This window comes from Berghia stephanieae, chromosome 13 (genome assembly GCF_034508935.2).
Source record: "Berghia stephanieae isolate SIO BIC M18660-M18661 chromosome 13, UCSD_Bste_1.3, whole genome shotgun sequence".
NCBI classification, from domain to species: domain Eukaryota; kingdom Metazoa; phylum Mollusca; class Gastropoda; order Nudibranchia; family Aeolidiidae; genus Berghia; species Berghia stephanieae.
This window is the reverse complement of record NC_088372.1, coordinates 39810195-39830648: the sequence shown is the minus strand read 5'-3', so window position 1 is coordinate 39830648 and position 20454 is coordinate 39810195. Positions and strand designations below refer to the sequence as shown.

General features: G+C 38.5%; 2 protein-coding genes across 13 annotated transcripts in view; one reads left to right on the top strand and one right to left on the bottom strand.

The window, feature by feature from the left end:
* LOC144959062 (trafficking kinesin-binding protein 1-like) overlaps positions 1-6981 on the bottom strand; it is a 90683-nt gene extending 83702 nt beyond the window's left edge. For both annotated transcript variants that reach the window (XM_078891421.1, XM_078891420.1), the window contains exons 1-2: positions 6752-6981; positions 1942-2094 (exon numbers count right to left, since the gene is read on the bottom strand). The gene's annotated coding sequence lies outside the window, so the exon portion shown is untranslated. The remainder of the gene's footprint in view (positions 1-1941; positions 2095-6751) is intronic.
* LOC144959063 (tRNA wybutosine-synthesizing protein 5-like) overlaps positions 1-20454 on the top strand; it is a 297326-nt gene that overhangs the window by 5724 nt on the left and 271148 nt on the right. For 2 of the 11 annotated variants that reach the window (XM_078891423.1, XM_078891426.1), the window contains exons 2-3: positions 12184-12236; positions 15324-15351. The exons of 4 other annotated variants lie outside the window; for them this stretch is intronic. In XM_078891423.1, the coding sequence (XP_078747549.1) occupies positions 12195-12236; positions 15324-15351 (70 nt within the window). In that variant the 5' untranslated portion in view covers positions 12184-12194. Of the gene's footprint in view, positions 1-12183; positions 12237-15003; positions 15352-20454 lie in introns of those variants that run through there. 5 more of the 11 variants (XM_078891431.1, XM_078891424.1, XM_078891427.1 and 2 more) reach the window with 4 other exon arrangements.

Sequence of the window (20454 nt, the reverse complement as noted above, 5' to 3'; positions counted from 1 at the left end):
GGTTTGGAAGGATAATGTAATGTGATCTTGTACCTTCAGAGAAATGGGGGTAGGAGCCCGGGATTCAATTTCAATCATTTAAGCAGAAAAAAAAAATGATGATGATGATAATGTTGGTAGTGATAAATGATAATATTGATTTTTTGGAAATCTATGTCCTAAAATGAACCAAAATTTCCATTTAAATTACATCAACACCGTGGCGTAGTTGCAAACACATGTAATAGCTAATGATCATTATAGTGGTTATTGGATAGATGGTAATATTATCCTTTGCGTTGTGTTGTAGATGTTAATAATAACTAAAGAGTTCAAGGGCCGATGATGATAATTGAATGTACAACATCAAGACATTCAATTAAAAGTCCAGATTCAAAGTTTCATTTCTTACAGTTTTATTTGTTAAAATTCCAAATCCAAATCATGATTAATTCCAAATCCAAATCAAATAGCATGGTCATAATTCAATCAGTTTCATAAATTCCAAATCCGTAAAATCAGTCCAATTATAAAGTCATTTTGCCAAAGTAACCATTTTCAATTTCAATATACGTGGAACATTTCTAAGTCCGTAAAATATAGATTTTTAGTAGGATGTTAGCACTGGCAGCATACTTAGAAAAGTGCCGCTCATTGTCAAGTTGAATGCAGAATCAAAAGGTAGAATAGAATCAGAAACACTCTGTTTTATATCCTATTGTAAACTGTCCCACAATTCCTTTAACCAAAGGTCAGTTTTTACGCCCAAATAATCAAAGGTCGTACGCCCAAATAATACTGTACGCCTAAATAATAAATACCAACTATAATTTAATGCTTTTATCCCTAAATACCAAGTAACACCAATAAAAGAAAGTAATTTTCTAGTACTCAATATAATGACCAAGTTTAACTGATATACAAACATTGTGAACTCATTAAACCCACTTGCTGTAAGCGAACTCTGTTACAACACCCCCCCCCCCCCCCCAAAAAAAAAAAAACCCCAACAAAACACATGACTGAAATACATTTTCTCTAACTGATCAGTCGGTAGAGCACTTGCTTCACACGCAAAAGGACTAAGATTGATCCCGAGTGCAGTCGATATTTCCTTTCTGACTTCCATGTCACCCAGCAGTGATTGGGTAGGTGGATCTGTTACATCTAGTGGAAAGTACTTTGAGATAGACTAGCATCATATCCAAGGGTTGCAAGCTAATTGCTATTGTTCCTTTCAAGCTATAGAAAAGAGGATAAACTCCCGGCTCCATGGGCCTAATGGCTCTGACTCTGACTGACAGCTCTAGGAGCCTTTTCAATACAAATGTGTCAATGCTGCAATAACAGGTCATACACAAAACATGCCTAAAACGTGATGGTCAGGGACTCTTTGTAAAGCACTTTGAACATACTTAGTGTGGATAATGCAATACATAAAAGCTCAAGTATTTTGTATTTTTTCTTCATCATCAGTTTATTCCTGAAATACTACCGATTTGGGACGACGGGCCACAAATATAGACCCCACACCCCTCCCCTCTCCCCATAAAACCTGTACAGATTAATTGGTATCATGGATGTCAAGTAGACGGTGGACGCTCGTAGAGCCCCTATGGTCCACAAGGAGCAAAGAGAATTAAGTAAGACAAGTCAGGTATACACATTGACATAAGTAGTCCTTCAGAGCCATGAGGCCTATGGAGTTGGAGTTTAACCGGTTTTTAAAGCACGAAACAGACAACAGCAATTGCTTGCTATCCTTTGGATGGGATATTCGTCTATCGCAAAGTACTTTCCACTAGCTCTTACAGAACTGGCTAACCAATCAAAGTATTAATGGGTGGACAGAAAAAATCTCAGTTGCACCCGGGATCAATCTTGGTCCCTTTGGAATGTGAAGCGAGTGCTCTACCAACTGAACTATTGGGCCCCCATGTTGACATAGCTCAACCATTTTACCTGTAATAGTTCCTACATCCTTTCTGCCTTGGATATCATTATCAGCATTGCACTGGGGTCCATTATTAACCTGTTGTGTCACACCGTCAGCTGAATCAAAAGATGCCAGTTTGACCGTTGGGTTCTAGCGCTGTGATGTCTCTTACTCGGTAACTGAAAGAAATAAATAGAAATAAAATAAAAATGACATAATCAAAAGTGCTGCGAGTCTCAACTCACTCAAGAACACTAACACTATCTTGGACTGTGGCTACTTCAACCCATTGTAAAGCGCTTTGAGCATGTTTAGTGGATATTGCCCTATATAAATGCTCAATTTCAATTAAAGAATATCTTACCCCAACACATGTTTGGTTGGAAAATAGATTTACATTACATATACATGTTAATAATTACTGGTCTGGAGTAATCACTGCAAAGCTCTTACCAGTCTGTGATTCTACAATGATACACAAGAAGAAAAATTATTACCCATGGCAAAATGTTATCCATTTGACATAGGAAGTACTAAAATATAAATACAAAGTGCTTATTCGCAGTAGTACTGCAAATAGTGGGGCAACTGTGGAACCACTAATTGCAGTAGTAGAAGCACTCTCCCATCTCTGAAAATTAGTTTTTGTCCCCTCACTGAATACAACACTATTTTCTGTTCAAAATGGCGTGATGTTGAATGGCTTGAAGTTGAATGAGAGTGTGTTAGTTTGAGAAGGAAAGAAAAGGAGGGATGATTGAAACATTTTCTGTGACTTAGAATTGAGATTTTGAACGTTTCAACTTTTCCTTCAACTTGACAAGATCGTGTTTTGTTTTGTTTTTGCTACCCCAATCCAATCCATGAAAATGTTCCCGTCCCAACCTCTCCGACTTGGTCATTCGTTCACATCTTGAAATCCATCAGCTTATATCTCAGATTTATTTTGTGAGAATAGTTCCGTCCCCGATTATTGTATTATTTACAGTGAGTTAAATATATTTTATAAAGTTCCAAGAATATCTCTCTCTCTATTGCTCGAATCATATCTCAGTGCTCCTGCAAATGATAGAAGGTACCATCAATAAACTACCTTTATTACTGCAGCAATCACCACATCATCATTACTACTACTACCACAGCAACCTCCACATCATCATTACTACTACTACCACAGCAATCACCACATCATCATTACTACCACTACCACAGCAATCACCACATCATCATTATTACTACTACCACAGCAACCTCCACATCATCATTACTACCACTACCACAGCAATCACCACATCATCATTACTACTACTACCACAGCAATCACCACATCATCATTACTACCACTACCACAGCAATCACCACATCATCATTACTACTACTACCACAGCAATCACCACATCATCATTACTACTACTACCACAGCAACCACCACATCATCATTACTACTACTACCACAGCAACCACCACATCATCATTACTACTACTACCACAGCAACCACCACATCATCATTACTACTACTACCACAGCAATCACCACATCGTGATCAAAACTATAGCAACCACCACCACCTTTACATCATCATCCTCCTCGTCATCATTGCTATCACCGACACTACAATCCTAACCATCACATCATCATCATTCAGGGTGTCCAGCAGATTATCAGACTTAAAAATCCTACCTCCCCCCCCCCCCCCCCCAAAAAAAAAAAATTCCTACCTAGCAATTTAAAAGCCAAAGCACGGCCCCTGCGTGTCTTTAACCCAAAACCCAAGATACTTGCAGGCTCTCCATTTTCTTTGATATATTGGCAAATGAGTCTTTTTGCTATAAGGCACTCCTCACTCATGTTTTCCACACTAACTTCTTTGTTTACTGAAAAACCCCTTTCCACCTCAGCATTGCCATGACTGAGGCAAAGTGAGATATTGATAACTTTCATAAGGGATGGCATTGTGTTTAATTCCTTGCCTGATCTGAAAAGCTCATCCATCCTTTTCCCATCCACAACCCAGGAATCCGACCTCGGGTGCAATTATCCGACTTTTTCCTACCAATCTGACCTTAAGGTAAAAAATCCGACTTTATCCGACCTTGCTGGACACCCTGTCATTACAACCACTACCACAGCTACCACATCGTTATCAAAACTACAGCAACCACCACCACCACCATTACACCATCATCATTATCTTTATAGTAAACATCACTACCACTACAATCACAACCACCACACAACAATGAGACACTGTGATCGTCAATGAAACGCAAAATAATAATATTTGCAATAATTTAAAAAAATAATAATAATAATAAAAAATAAAATAAAATAGATAATAATAATAATAATAATAATAATAATAAATAATAATAATAATAATAATAATAATAATAATAATATAAAAATAATAATAATAATAATAATAATAATAATAATAATAATAATAATAATAATATAGTTTCTTTATATTTTGCGCCCAATCCTCTATACTTATACAATAAAGCTCTAGACTCAAAGGCTACTACTACTACTACTACTGAAATGAATATCTACTTAGTTGCAGTACTACTGGGAATAACTAATACGAACGCTGTCTACTATTCGCAGTCCTACTGTGAATAACGAAAACGACAGCAATCTACTATTTGCAGTACTACTGCAAATAGAGGAAACCATTATTCGCAGTATTAGTATTACTGCAAATATGGTGGCCATCCATGCCATATAAATATACTTTGGACTGTGGTCTCCCTAGCTCCCTACTCAAATTGATTTCATTCATCATTCACATCAAATTCTACTAACTTTTCATCCTTTTGTCTCTACTTTGATAATAATCTGAATTTAATCAGGAGAAGGAGAAGGAAAAGAAAATGATTATGACGATGTTGAACAGGATCATGATGACTGATGATGATGATATGAATATGATGACTTGTTGATCATTGATTCTATTGATTTTTTGATTGATAAAAGTAAAAGTAAAAGTAAGGCAGAACGGCAATGACTCGGACTTGGGAAAGGGCGAAAGGCAGAAGGAGGAGGAAGAGGTGGAGACCTTCCATAAGCTACTACATCCCAAGTATTCTTGTTCTAGTCGGGGGTTTGGGCGAGGGGGGACACTTTTTTTTTGGCTGCGGTTATTCAGAGTCGACTCTGAATAACTGTCTACGGTTATTCAGAGTCGACTCTGAATAACTGTCTACGGTTATTCAGAGTCGACTCTGAATAACTGTCTACGGTTATTCAGAGTCGGGGAGTCCACTCTGAATAACTGTAGACAGTTATGAGTGATGAACTTCCAGTTACCAACCACACGGTTTTTCTGTTGTTTTTTTTCTTCTCTCCCATCTCTGTTTAACCCTACGGGAAAAAATCGTTTTACTTTTTGGTATTTTCTTGTCTCTTCTGTCATGGCAGTTTTTTGCATCGGTGATTTGCATTGCGGCCGCAAAATTTGCAATTTTTTGCAAATTGTCGAGATTTTGAAAAAAAAAAAAAAAAAAGAAAAAAAAAAGAAATATTTTAAAAAATATAGTGGGGACCAGTGATGATAATATTCCGCGGATTTCTGGGATTTTAGGATTTGTTCATAAATGTTCCGTTGTTTTTTGTCATGTCAAACATTTTCTGCTCAGTGGTAGATCAGGGGGAAAAAAACAATAATATGCTTTCTATAATTTTTTGACACCTCTGCTCAGTTGCATGAATTTTGGTGACACTCCTTCATTTATGACGTTAGTCTAGACACGCTGGCGCCAAATGTCAAAGGCAGCACAAGACACATGGTGGCCCTGAATGAGAAGATGATCGAAAGGGAAGGGGATGGAGCAAATGGGTGTAAATATCTGTGTACTTTTTAGCTGTAACATGATAATACATTCATTTGACGATTTTATAAGGTTTATAAGCGTGTCTTTTTGTTTCTTCTTCCTTTTAAAGTTTTGTTTTGTTTTTGTTTGATTGTTCTGAATTTGTTAATAGAATTCATTACAACTTGTGTCTAATTATAAAACAATTTTTAAAAAAATCAATTCATTAATTCTCTCTCTCTCTCTCTCTCTCTCTCCTCTCTCTCTCTCTCTCTCTCTCTCTTCTCTCTCTCTCTCTCTCTCTCTCTCTCTCTCTCTCTCTCAGCCACCCTTCTATCTTCATATTATGTTTATAGATATCATTTGGTAATAGAGAGATAATAAGTTAGGCTGATCGATTTAAGAAATGATTGTTTATAAGCTAATTTAAATTTGCTTTGTTGATGGAATATGTTTTGCAATTGATTGAAGATTCTTATTTATAATATAAACGACTGAAGTTGAAAAATCGCCAAGTTTTAAGAATTTGGCACTAAAATTGCCAAAGTCACAAAATAACCGTAGTAAATTGAAAGAAACTCATCTCGCAAGAACTCAACTCGATAATTCGATAGGCTACTCGGCTCTAAATATCTGTACACATGGTTATCCAGGGTCGACTCTGAATAACCATCTACAGTTATCCAGAGTCGACTCTGAATAACTGCTTACAGTTATCCAGAGTCGACTCTGAATAACTGCCTACAGTTATCCAGAGTCGACTCTGAATAACCACTTCGTTTTTTTTTAAGTCTCCCCCCTCCCAAACCCCTTACACTAGAACTTTTACTTCTAGACTAGGGGGTTTGGGTAGGGGGGAGAACAAGAATACTTGGGATGTAGTAGCTTATGGACGGTTGATTTTTATTTGCTTTATTGATCGATTATAAATTATCTATATAATAAACATTTAGTTGTACCGGAATCCAGGAAATCTAAAAATAAAAAGTAAATCACGTCAAATTTTTCCAGGTCCAGACTCACCTGTGACTGAGATTGAGATAATATTCCATTGAAACACAGTTTCAGTTGTATTCGAGTTACAACTACTTAGCTACATAGCATATGTCATAAATTTGGTTATCACTGTGAGATGATAGATAAAGACGATGGATGTGAACGTGGAGGATAAGAACACAGCTGATTCAGGGACTTGACCCTGCTTTCACCTACCGAAAGTAGCCATTTTGTTAATTATTTCTCATGGAGGATGCTAAAGGGTGTGGTATTGGATACATCACTTTTATCCAAGCCAATCATTGTTGATGACACATATCTATTCACGAAAGATGAACGTACTATTCTAGTTTCGCGTTTTACATTTTATCAACTAAATTCAATAATACGGAAAGAAATGTAAGGAAACCGTTTATCGTTCCATACACCTCTCTGTTATACATTATGCATCTCATACTGTCTCACACAAATCTTCCACATGTTTATCTGGATTACTTCATTGATAAAAGGTTTGCAAGGCAAAACCACATTTTATTTTTTTCGACAGACACAACGTTGTTAATGGCCAAGTACTGATTTTACTCCTAAGTACGTTGAGAGAATGGAACTAAAGATCAACTTTGGCCACCCAGAGCGTGACTGGAACTCTGGACCTACTGGTCGGAATTATGGAACGATTAGACCACAAAGCCACATTTAAAATCTATTTCCTTCACTGTAAGGTCGTGTCCAAGTATTCCGTGGAGGTTCACATATCGTGTGGCCATGAGCTCTTGTTGAATGACACTCGCCAAAGGATCGGAACGTCCTGGCTTTGACTCCCGCTCTGAGCAGTGCAAAGTTGAGTCCTTGGGGAAAAAACCCAACTCTTTACTTACATTCTCTCAGCATACTCAGGTGTAAATGAGTCCAGGGCCAAACACACATACTCACACACTTACATCCCCCCTTCCATACGTACATACACCCCCCCCCCCCTTCCACACACAAATCCTCACACACATAAATACAACCCCCTTCCACACACACATACTCACACACATACATACAACCCCCTTCCACACACACATACTCACACACATACATCTCTCCTTCCACACACACATTACTCACACATATAAACCTCCCCCTTCCACACACACATACTCGCCCACATACATACAACCCCCTTCCACACGCACATACTCACACACATACATCTCTCTTTCCACACACACATACTCACACACATACATACAATCCCCTTCCACACACACACACACACACACTTACTCACACATATCAATCTCCCCCTTCCACACGCACATACTCACACACATACATACAATCCCCTTCCAAACACACACACATACTCACACATATAAATCTCCCCCTTCCACACGCACATACTCACACACATACATACAATCCCCTTCCACACACACACACACACACACACACATACTCACACATATAAATCTCCCCCTTCCACACGCACATACTCACACACATACATACAATTCCCTTCCACACACACACACATACTCACACACATACATCTCTCCTTCCACACACACATTACTCACACATATAAATCTCCCCCTTCCACACAAACATACTCACCCACATACATACAACCCCCTTCCACACGCACATACTCACACACATACATCTCTCTTTCCACACACACATACTCACACATATAAATCTCCCCCTTCCACACACACATACTCACACACATACATACAACCCCCTTCCACACGCACATACTCACACACATACATACAATCCCCTTCCACACACACACACACATACTCACACATATCAATCTCCCCCTTCCACACGCACATACTCACACACATACATACAATCCCCTTCCACACACACACATACTCAAACATATCAATCTCCCCCTTCCACACGCACATACTCACACACATACATACAATCCCCTTCCACACACACACACATATACTCACACATATAAATCTCCCCCTTCCACACGCACATACTCACACACATACATACAATCCCCTTCCACACACACACACACACATTGTCACACATATCAATCTCCCCTTCCACACGCACATACTCACACACATACATACAATCCCCTTCCATACACCCACACACACACACACATACTCACACATATAAATCTCCCCCTTCCACACGCACATACTCACACACATACATACAATCCCCTTCCACACACACATACTTACACACATACATCTCTCCTTCCACACACACACACACACACTCACACATATATCCTCTCTTCCATACACACATACTCACACACATCCATTCTCCCTTCCACACACACATACTCACACACATACATTCTCCCTTCCACACACACATACTCACACACTTACACCCTCCTTCCACACACACACACACACACACACACACAGACTCGCACATATATCCTCTCTTACATACACACATACTCACACACACATACATTCTCCCTTCCACACACACATACTCACACACATACATTCTCCCTTCCACACACACATACTCACACACACACACACACATACTCACACACATACATTCTCCCTTCCACACACACATACTCACACACACACACACATACTCACACACATACATTCTCCCTTCCACACACACATACTCACACACACACACACACATACTCACACATATATATTCTCTCTTTCACAAACACATACTCACACACATACATCACCCCTTCCACACAACATACTCACACACATACATCACCCCTTCCACACACACATACTCAAACACATACATCACCCCTTCCACACACACATATTCACACACATACATCCCGCCTTCCACACACACATACTCATACACATACATCACCCCTTCCACATAACATACTCACAAACGTACATCTCTCCCTCCACACACACACACACACACACACACACACACACACAAACACACACACATACTCACACACATACATCCTCTCCTCCCCACACACATACTCACACATATTCATTCCACATCGACACACATACATACTCACACACATACACCCCCTGCCCACACACACATACTCACACAAATACATCCCCCTTCCACACATACACCACACACACACACACACACACACACACCGAAGCACATACTCACACACAGATACACCCCCTTACACAAATACATACTCACACACATATACATTCCCCTCCCCCCAACCACACATATTCACATATATACACCTCTTCCACGCACACACATATATACACACCCCTTCCACACACACACACACTTACACACATACACACTTACACACATACACCCCCCTTTTACACACACACACAAACACGTACATACTCACACAGATACAACCTCGTTCCACACACACATACACCCCCCCCCCCAACCACACATTCTCACACACACATACGCCCCTTCTTCACATACATACTCACACACATACATCCCCCCAACCACACATACTGACACACATACAACCCCCTTCCACACACACACACAACACACACACAAACTCACGCACATACAACCCCCTTCCACACACACACACACACACACACACACACATAAACTCACACACATACAACCCCCTTCCACACACACACACAAACTCACACACAAACTCACACACATACATCCCCCTTCAACACACACATACTCACACCCACATACATGTTGTTGTTGTTGTGGTTATGGTTGTTGTTGTTGTGGTTGTTTTTGATGTCGTGGTTGTTGAAGATGTTGTTGTTATGGTTAATATATATATATATATATATATATATATATATATATATATATATATATATATATATAATATATATATATTATATATATATATACATCAAGGAATTTACCCAATGGAAACCGTACGGTGCTCTTATTGGCTAGCCAACCAGCGGCCTCGATGAGAAAACCATCCGCCATTTTGACTTGGGCTTGGAATTGCGTTGCTATAGTAAACAAGCGCTGATCCGCCGTTCATGAAATCTAAGAAAATAACTTCCTGCCCGCTCGTTTAACTCAAAATTATTCATAACGATGTCTCTATAATAATATAACTGTGACTTTTAAAGGTTTTCTTCACGGTCAAAAGCACACAACATTCTCTTAATGATTACGTCCTTGGCAAAAAGGAATATTGACAGGTCGACCGAGAGTTGAACTCGTCAGACGACAAACATCAGTGCGAAGTGTAGAGAGAGTCAAGCTATTGTTTATCTTGTCCTGTTCTATATAGAGAAAAGGATAAATAGTATAGCCTCGTGTGTGAGTGGTTGCGTGTCATAGTCATGTTTTAAAATTGTTTCTGTTGTTTATGTGTGTAGTGATGACTCTCTCACACTCACTGCATCATCATAGCACAGAGACGCCAACTTTAAATTTGGCTCACAGGAATTTCAGACACCACTCGTAGGAATTTCAATGCCGAAAGAGGAATTCCCGCACTCAATAAAAGGGAATTGGGGTGGTATTTGGCATACATATTGTATAGTATATAGTTCTAAATAGATAACTGATTAGAATTATATTATGATATATAAAGACAATGTCAAATACAATTCCGAAGTTTCCTTATTTCAAATGAAGTAAAGCTCCAAAACCTAACGGTAGTGATTGTAGTACTAGTGGTAGTGATGTGGTGTTGGTGATTGTACTAGTAGTGGTATTGGTGATGTTGTGGTGGTGGTGGTTGTAGTTGTAGTAGTAGTAGTAGTGATGATGATATGGTGGTGGTGGTGGTGGTTGCAGTATTAGTGGCAATGATGACGATGTGGCTGTGGTGGTTGTAGTAGTAGTGGTTGTGATGATAATGTAGTGGTGGTGATTGTAGTAGTAGTGGTAATGATGATGATATGGTGGTTTTGGTTGTAGTAGTAGTGGTAGTGAAAATGGCGTTCTGCTGGTGGTGTAGTAGTAGTGGTAGTGATAATGATGTGGTGCTGGTAGTTGTAGAAGTAGTGGTAGTGATGACATTGTGGTGGTGGTTGTAGTAGTAGAGGTAGTGATGATGATGTGATGGTGGTTGTTGCAGTTGTAGTGGTCGTGATGATGATCATGTGGTGGTGGTGGTGATGGTGGTAGTGGTGGTGGTTGGAATAGTAGTGGTAATGATGATTGTAGTAGTAGTGGTAGTGATGATGATGGAGTTGTGGTGGTTGTAGTAGTGATGATGATGTGGTGGTGGTGTAGTGGTAGTGATAATGATGTTGTGGTGGAGGTTGTAGTCGTTGTGGTAGTGATGAAGTGGTGATGGTGGTTGTAATAATAGTGACAGTGATGATGTGGTGGTTAGAAAACACAGTATAGGTTATTATAATACATGATTACACACATTCTCTTCATTTTTTGACAGCTTTATTGTGGCATAAATATACGCAACTGAACCATTTTATTGCGGATTTTGATATTGTTGTTGTTTTTGTTGTGTTGTTATGTTGACATAGAGACCGAATGAGTGGTAATGTTTTCATTCCCAGCCCAAGAGAAAATGGTGCTGAATGCTTTCATTGGTGGACACTTTTTAGGCTCGGTACGTATTCACATTCGTTTAATTCTATGATACACACACACACACACACACACACACACACACACACACACACACACACACACACATATATATATATATATATATATATATATATATATATATATAGTATAGTATAGTTATAGTATAGTTTAGTATAGTTTTCCAGCGTATTAGGCGTTTTGTGCCTTTGCTGATCTTGGCATTCAGTTCATCGAGATAAAAGTCAATAAAAAGCCCTAACAGATCTTTTGACCTGTATCTATAATATATAAACTTTTTGATAAATTGAAGGCCCTAACCCTAACAGATCTTTTGACCTGTATATACGTCTAACCCTTTGATGGGATCTTAATGGGCGGTTCAACTATGCTAAACATGTAATCTGCTAAGTGGCTATCTAAGCTATTTTTGAAGGCGTTGACACTTGGAGCATTGGTCACCGTTTCAGGGAGACTGTTCCAGCGGTCGATCACACGTTGATTAAAGTAGTGTTGCCTAAGCGATGTGTTACACCTTGGTTTATGCAGCTTGTAATTATGACCTCTGGTTCCATTGTTTGCAAACACGAAAAGTTTACTCTCGACTTGATACAAACTGTGTGTAAACTTGTATGTTTCAATCATATCACCTCGTACTCGTCTGTATGTCATGCTTGGAATTTCAATACGTTTCAGTCTATCCTCATATTGCTTATCTTTCAACCCAGGAATTGCGTGCTTATCTTTCTCAAATTGTGGTGACCATACTGAGTTGCTGAACTCGAGATGGGGTCTGACTAATGCAGTAAAAAGTATTTTCATAGTTGCTGCATCTAAATAGGTAAAAGATCTTCTGATGAGTCCAAGGATTCTGTTTGCCTTATTAACTTGTGTTTCTATATGCTTTGAAAATTTTAATTTAGTATCAACATGTACTCCCAAATCTTTCTCAAGTTTTGACTTATTCAGAGCTGTTCTGTCGCTACAGTGATGCTGTCTCATATCGTAGTGAAAGATTTTGTTTTTCGTTCCAAGATGTAGCACTGTGCATTTTCCAGCGTTGAACTTCAGTTGCCAATCGTCTGCCCAGTTGACTAGATTGTCAATATCTAACTGAAGACTGTCTCTATTTTCTAGATTGTTTACCTTTCTGTATACTTTAGTATCATCGGCATACATTGAACATGAGCTAGACAAAATACTTGGTAAATCATTAATGAAGATTACGAAAAGAGTTGGACCTAAGACGCTGCCTTGTGGCACTCCACTAAGAACTTCTGTCCAATTTGACACTGTGCCTTGCACGCTAACTCTCTGTTTCCTGCCTACTAGAAAATGCTTAATCCAGCTTAGAGTATTTCCTTGAACACCATGAGCTTCCAGTTTGTTTAAGAGTCTTTGATGGGGAACAGAATCAAAAGCTTTAGCAAAATCTAAGTAGATTGCGTCAACCGAAGATCCTTGGTCGAGAAACTCTGTCCAATCATTTAAAGTCTTTAGGAGGTTAGTTGAACATGACCTGCCAGAAACAAAGCCATGTTGACATTCAGACAGTAACTTGTTGTTCTATAGGTGAGTTATGACATAGTCTCTAATAATGCTCTCCATTATTTTGCAAACCACTGAGGTGAGGCTAACTGGTCGATAATTGCCCGGATTACTCTTGTCTCCTTTCTTGAATAACGGTGTAACTTGTGCTTCTTTCCAATCGGATGGAAGAGTTCCCGAGTCAAGTGATTTTTGGAACAGTAACGCTAATGGTTCGGAGAGTTCTTCTGACAACTGACATAATACGCGGGGTGGAACATGTCAGGTCCTGGGGACTTGTTCATATTGAGTTTGTCTAGTTTCTTCTTTACAGTGTCTTTGTCGAATTCTATATCTGATAGTATGTTGTTTACACTTTTTCTTTCACATGTAGGTATATTAGTAAGATCCTCGTTGGTGAATACACTGCTAAAGAACTTGTTAAGAATATTGGCTTTGTCAATGTTAGATGAGGCTGTCTTATGATCATCATACAAATCCGCAATACCGTCTTTAGTCTTCGTTTTTGTTCTAGCATATGCAAAAAACTTTTTCGGGTTCACTTTAGCCATACGAGAAATAGATCTCTCATAGTCCTTTACAGCAATTCTGCATGAGCTTTTGGCTTGATTTCTGGCCCTCGTGTAATTAATATAGTCTGCACCCTCTCTAGTTTCTAAGTACTTTTTGTAAGCTTGCTTCTTTTTCTTGAATTTTGCCAAGACTGTAGGATTGATCCACCGAGGTGAAGTTCTGTCTGAAGTACTTTTAACTTTTGGTACGCTGATGTCCACTGCAGACATAACTTCAGATTTGATAATAGTCCATGCATCGAGTACAGACAGGTTTATTATTTTTTGTGTTAGGTCTGCAGCTGAGACTAATTCAGAAAGCTGTTTGTAGTCGCCTTTATCGAAACAGTAGCGGGGTTCGTTCGAGTAACATTTCTTTGTGTAACATCTAAAGTCAAAATATAAAACCTGGTGGTACTCCCAAATATATATATAACCAATAAAATATTGTTTTGAATGGCACACGAATGAGATCCACGCCAGACAAATGTACAGGGACTTGATGTGCTGTTTCCTCGCCATCATATAATAACGTTGACACATATTGTATAGTATGTAATGTAACAGACTTTGTCTACATCTATTTCAGTTTATGGATTCATGAGATGTGACATGGACTGTGTACGATGTCTTAATCCTTTCATTGCGAGACAAAATTTCTTTCAAATTATAATTTTCTGTTTTAATGACTTTGTTATAAGCACAGACCCAAGTCCTTTTTACCAAGTCTTAAATAAGCAGGGGTACAAATCGGGCTTCATCATGTAAAGCTCAAGTCGCATCGCCCTTGGTGCTCTATTTGAAAATGAAGTAATAAATCATGATGCTAACATAAGCAGGATCGAATCCCGTGTTTAAAGAGATGTATGTTTGGTTTAGGCGTTTAAATTGTTTGTTTGGATTAGCAAAAGTTCAAATATAGAGCTGTGCTCACTCTCTCCTAAAATTTCCATATCCGATGTATTGTTCATTCTATTCATTGCTTTCTAAGTGAACACATCTTTCTCCAGCTCGGATATCATCAATTCGTTGAACAAGGTAAGATAATATTTCTTCGTTGATTTATTTTTCACTTTTTATTTGTAAAATAATTATTTTTCTTGTGATATATGACGACTTTCCTCTGTGCATTGTAATGTACAACGTCTTTCCTCTGTCCATTGTTGTAATGTACGATGACTTCCCACTGTCCATTGTAATGTACGATGACTTTCCTCTGTCCATTGTAATAATATACAACGACTTCCCTCTGTCCATTGTTGTAATATACGACGACTTTCCTCTGTCCATTCTGATGTACGACGACTTTCCTCTGTCCATTGTTGTAAAAAACGACGTCTTACCTTTGTCCATTGTTGTAATGTACGACGACTTCCCTCTGTCCATTGAAATGTACAACGTCTTTCCTCTGTCCATTGTTGTAATATACGATGACTTCCCTCTGTCCATTGTAATGTACAACGACTTTTCTCTGTCGATTGTTGTAATGTACGACGACTTTCCTCTGTCCATTGTAATGTACGACGACTTTCCTCTGTCCATTGTAATATACGATGACTTCCCTCTGTCCATTGTAATGTGCAACCTTTACTCTGTCCAGTGTTGTAATGTACGACGACTTTCCTCTGTCCATTGTAATGTACGACGACTTTCCTCTGTCCATTGTTGTAATATACGACGACTGTCCTCTGTCCATTGTTGTAAAGTAGGACGACTTTCCTCTGTCCATTCTGATGTACGACGACTTTCCTCTGTCCATTGTAATGTACGACGACTTTCCTCTGTCCATGTTTGTAATGTACGACGACTTTCCTCTGACCATTGTAATGTACGACGACTTTCCTCTGTCCATTGTTGTAATGTACGACGACTTTCCTCTGTCCATTGTTGTAATGTACGACGACATTTCTCTGTCCATTGTTGTAAAGTACGACGACTTTCCTCTGTCCATTCTGATGTACGACGACTTTCTGTCCGTTGATGAAAGGTACGACGACTTTCCTCTGTCCATTGTTGTAATGTACGACGACATGTCTCTGTCCGTTGTTGTAATGTCTGATTTTTAAATCTCGTACTGCACTGGCTAAACCTTGAATTATTTATTGAAATCGACGTGCGTGTATTTGCAGGTGAGATAACCGATGGCGATTATGGCTTTGATTTAACATTGTTGTAATATACAATATAGTGTCTTGCTGTGGGAGTATTTCCATTAAAACAACGAGTACATAACAAGTTGGTTTATCAGACCTGCGAAATCATAAACGTCGATTGAAATGTATCATTTTGAAATGTTTTTCGTCACCTCAAAATGTTATTGTATTGTGTTTTGATTGAAGGATGGAGAAACTATATTGTCAACTAGTACTTTGTCAGATATACGGAATTTTCCCCTTTTTTTCTTTTTGTTTTGTTTATTTGTTTGTTCGTTTTTGTTATATTTGTTTTGTTTTTTCTTTCTCTTCTTTGTTTTTAAAATGTTATTGGTTGAAATAAATAATTTTTTAAACAATGCTTCAATGTTGGTTGTCAAGTAGGCTACACCATACGTCTGGACACACGGTACACCCTGTCAGGCAGTGTGTTTCTTTTGTGTTCCGGCTAAGCTTTTCATTTGGTTGTCACTACGACCTTTCTCGTACGTCGTGTTTTAACCCTTAAGCGTAAAAAGGGGATACTTTTGTTAGGCCCATAGAGCAGGAGTTTATACCACTTTCTATAATGTGAAAGGGACAATAACAAATGCTTGCTTTCCCGTGGACAGGACATTAGTTTATCGCAAGGTACTTTCCTCCAGATCTAACAGACCCCAGCTACCCAATCACTGCTCGATGGAAAGGAGGATCAGGAAAAATTCTCGACTGCACACGGGATCAAGATCTCTTTGAGTGTTAAGAAAAGAAAATCGATGTAAAAAAATAAATTCCAATTTCTCGGGTTATAATTGAATATATGGAAAGATTGTCAAATGTAAAAAAGCTTTGCAAAAACAAGAGTGAAAAAATGAAATAAAAGATTATGTCTCGCCATGATATTAATTATGCACCATGAATTATGCAATAGGCTTTAAAACCGTGCATCTGTAACATTATGTATACATAGGTTTCTAAAAATTAGAATTTTCATTTCAGCCGAAACTGCAACATATGACATTGCCTTTTGAAATCTTTATTAGGTCAGTCATGTCACTATACTGTGCACTGTTTTAAAGTGTATCTAAAAATTCTCTTAACAAATTATTTTAAATGATCATTTATACAATTAATATGAGACAATACAATTCGAATAATATTTAGCCTATTTGCATTGGTACGTTCGTGATTAATCAACTTTACCAGCTTGTAACTTGGTTTTGGTGACTTACTTGCCGGAAAATGAATGACCTGTAATCTGCATTCTTTGTCTTTCCTTTAAACTAAAATATATTTGGTCTACGGTGACATTATTTCAATAATTTGCTCAACAAAATCTAACTATTTTTTGGTGATCTTCTCATAATGTTTAATTTTTAACTTGTCTATTGTTTAGCAGTCAAATGCAAAAATGAGTGTTAAGGTTTTGGTACCATAATAGCATTTGATTTAATCTCGTTGTGTCCACACCAAAAAAAAACAACAAAAAAACAAAACAAAAAAACAACAAAATAAAACAAACAAACAAACAAATCAAATAAATTAAAAACAAAACAAAAATAAAGAACACAAACAAGATCAACGTCAGTCAGAGACTAGAAAACGTTCATAAAAATGGGCCCTGGAGTCCGCGTGGTTCAGTGATACGGTCTCTGCTTCGTATCCGAAAGGTACAAAGTTCGAATACCCGCCGCGCTGTGTGGCTTTGAACAAGTCATATCGCCCTAGATCACTTTGCGGCGCTGCATTGTGGCTGACGCCATGATTAATCCAATCTTCTTTTGAAATAGACCCAAAAAAAGAATGGTTTTACATCTAAATTTACCTGTTTAGGTTAAGTATAGATACATCTGTGTTGAATTTGGTACTTAATCATAAAAAAATTCATTAGAACAGCAAAGCTGCCGGGCTCGTGTGAATTGTGATTTCGGAAATATGTAACTCCGATTTAACTGTGCGGCTTTGTGGTCTTATGGTATCACATTCGATATCGGATCGGAATTCCTGGGTTCGATCCTCGCTCGGCGCATAGTTCAGTCCTTGGAAAAGATTTTAGCCTTAGTCACATAAACAAAAAGCCAACAAGGGGTACAAATATCATCGACTTATTTATCACAAATCAACACAATTTAATTGTCAAGTGTACACCATTCCAGGCATGAGTGACCATGACATCCTCATCACGGAAAGAACTATCTAAGCAAATAAAATCACACAAAAAATCGCACCCTATTAGTATTTCGAGAAAGGCAAATATCGCCGAATTACGGACAGAAACACGTCTTTATAGTGAAAACATAATTAATCAACATCTAGAAATCACTGAGGCCGTTTGCATTGCCATCAACGACCACCTTAACAAAATGATGTCAAACATGTACCAATGAAGGAAATCTCAAGAACTTTCACCAACCATGGATAAACACTATCGTCAATCGATTATCCAGCGGAATCAAAAGGCATGGAGCAGAGCGAGAAAGTCCATCAGTAAGATAGACTGGTACAATTACGCCCGACTGAAAAAAGAAACCCAAAGAGAGAGTAGAATAGCCTATCATAATCATGTTAAGGAACTTGTCAGTGAAGACTCAAACAAAAAGCTCAGAAAATTTATAAAAAGTAGGAGGTGCGATTCGGTTGGTATAGCGCCCCTTGAGTATGATCATGTATTTTATTATACTCTCACGCAAAGGAAAAAGCAAACATACTTAAATAACCAATTCCGGTCTGTTTTTGCTTCAAAAGCTCATACCATTCAACAACTACAAGGCGAAGAAAACGATCACAACACCATGGCCGCCAAACTCCTCGCCACTCTAGATCCAAAGAAAGCATGTGGACCAGACAAAATACCATCTCGTCTCTTTAAGATATTGAGTAACGAATTTGCACCTACCGTCAAACATTTATTTGTTCAAACTTTCTCTTGAAACGGGAGACATAACAATTGTTTGGAAGCACGCTCTTGTCCAACCCATCTACAAGAAAGGTGATAGAAGCAGGGCTCAAAACTACCGTCCAATTTCATTAACTTGCATTTGTTGCAAACTGTGTCTGAAATAACACAACGGAACCTCTGGAAAAGAGAAGAAAAATAAATAAACTTAAATTGTTCCACAAGATCTACTACAAAAATTCGTGGCTTCAACTTCCAAACGACATCAAAGATATGGGCCCGAGAACTACGAGGGGACACATAGCAAGAGTAACCATCCCAACATCAAAAACAGACGCCCACCTGTCTTCGTTTTTCCCTTCCACTGTCCGACTATGGAAAAGCCTCCCAGCTGAAGTGGCTGAAAACGGCTGCCAACATGCCTACACGCGATTACTAGAGTTTACAACGTCAATTTTTAATCTATGTATTTTGTATTAGTAGACTTTGAACAAGTTTACAATGTAAAACCATATAAACTGTGGAGTGATTCTCGACAACATTGAAGGTATCCACAAGACGAAGAAGAAGGTTCTTTACTCACATTCTCTCACCGGAGTCAGGTGTAAACTGAGTATCTGGCCATTAACAGCGTTGTCTCTGTCGGAAAAAAAGTAATATTGCCTAACAGGCATCATGTCAAGTTCTACGTTTTGCTGTTGAGCAGGACCTTTTGTAAAGCGCTTTGAGCACATTTAGTGAATATTGCGCTATATAAAAATCTCAAGTTTTAAACGCAGTCTACGTCCACGTATTTGCACGTCTGATAGCCGAACGCAAAATAAAGAACTTGATTCAACATTATAGTGGTGGACAATGTTTTTCATTGCTTTGAGAGTATTTCCATTATAGCAATGGGCCCAGAACAATTTGGGTTATAAGACCTTTAAATTTGTCGACGTCGGACGTAGTCTAGCACACATCAGATACGACACACCTGTCGAGATAACTTATGAACAAAGCCATGATAATAATTGCTTGTTAAATGAAATTGATAGTGTGTGTGTGTGGGGGGGGGGGGGGTACGTGTGTGAATAAGAGTGTGTGGATTTGTGCGCGAGTGTGTGTGTGTGT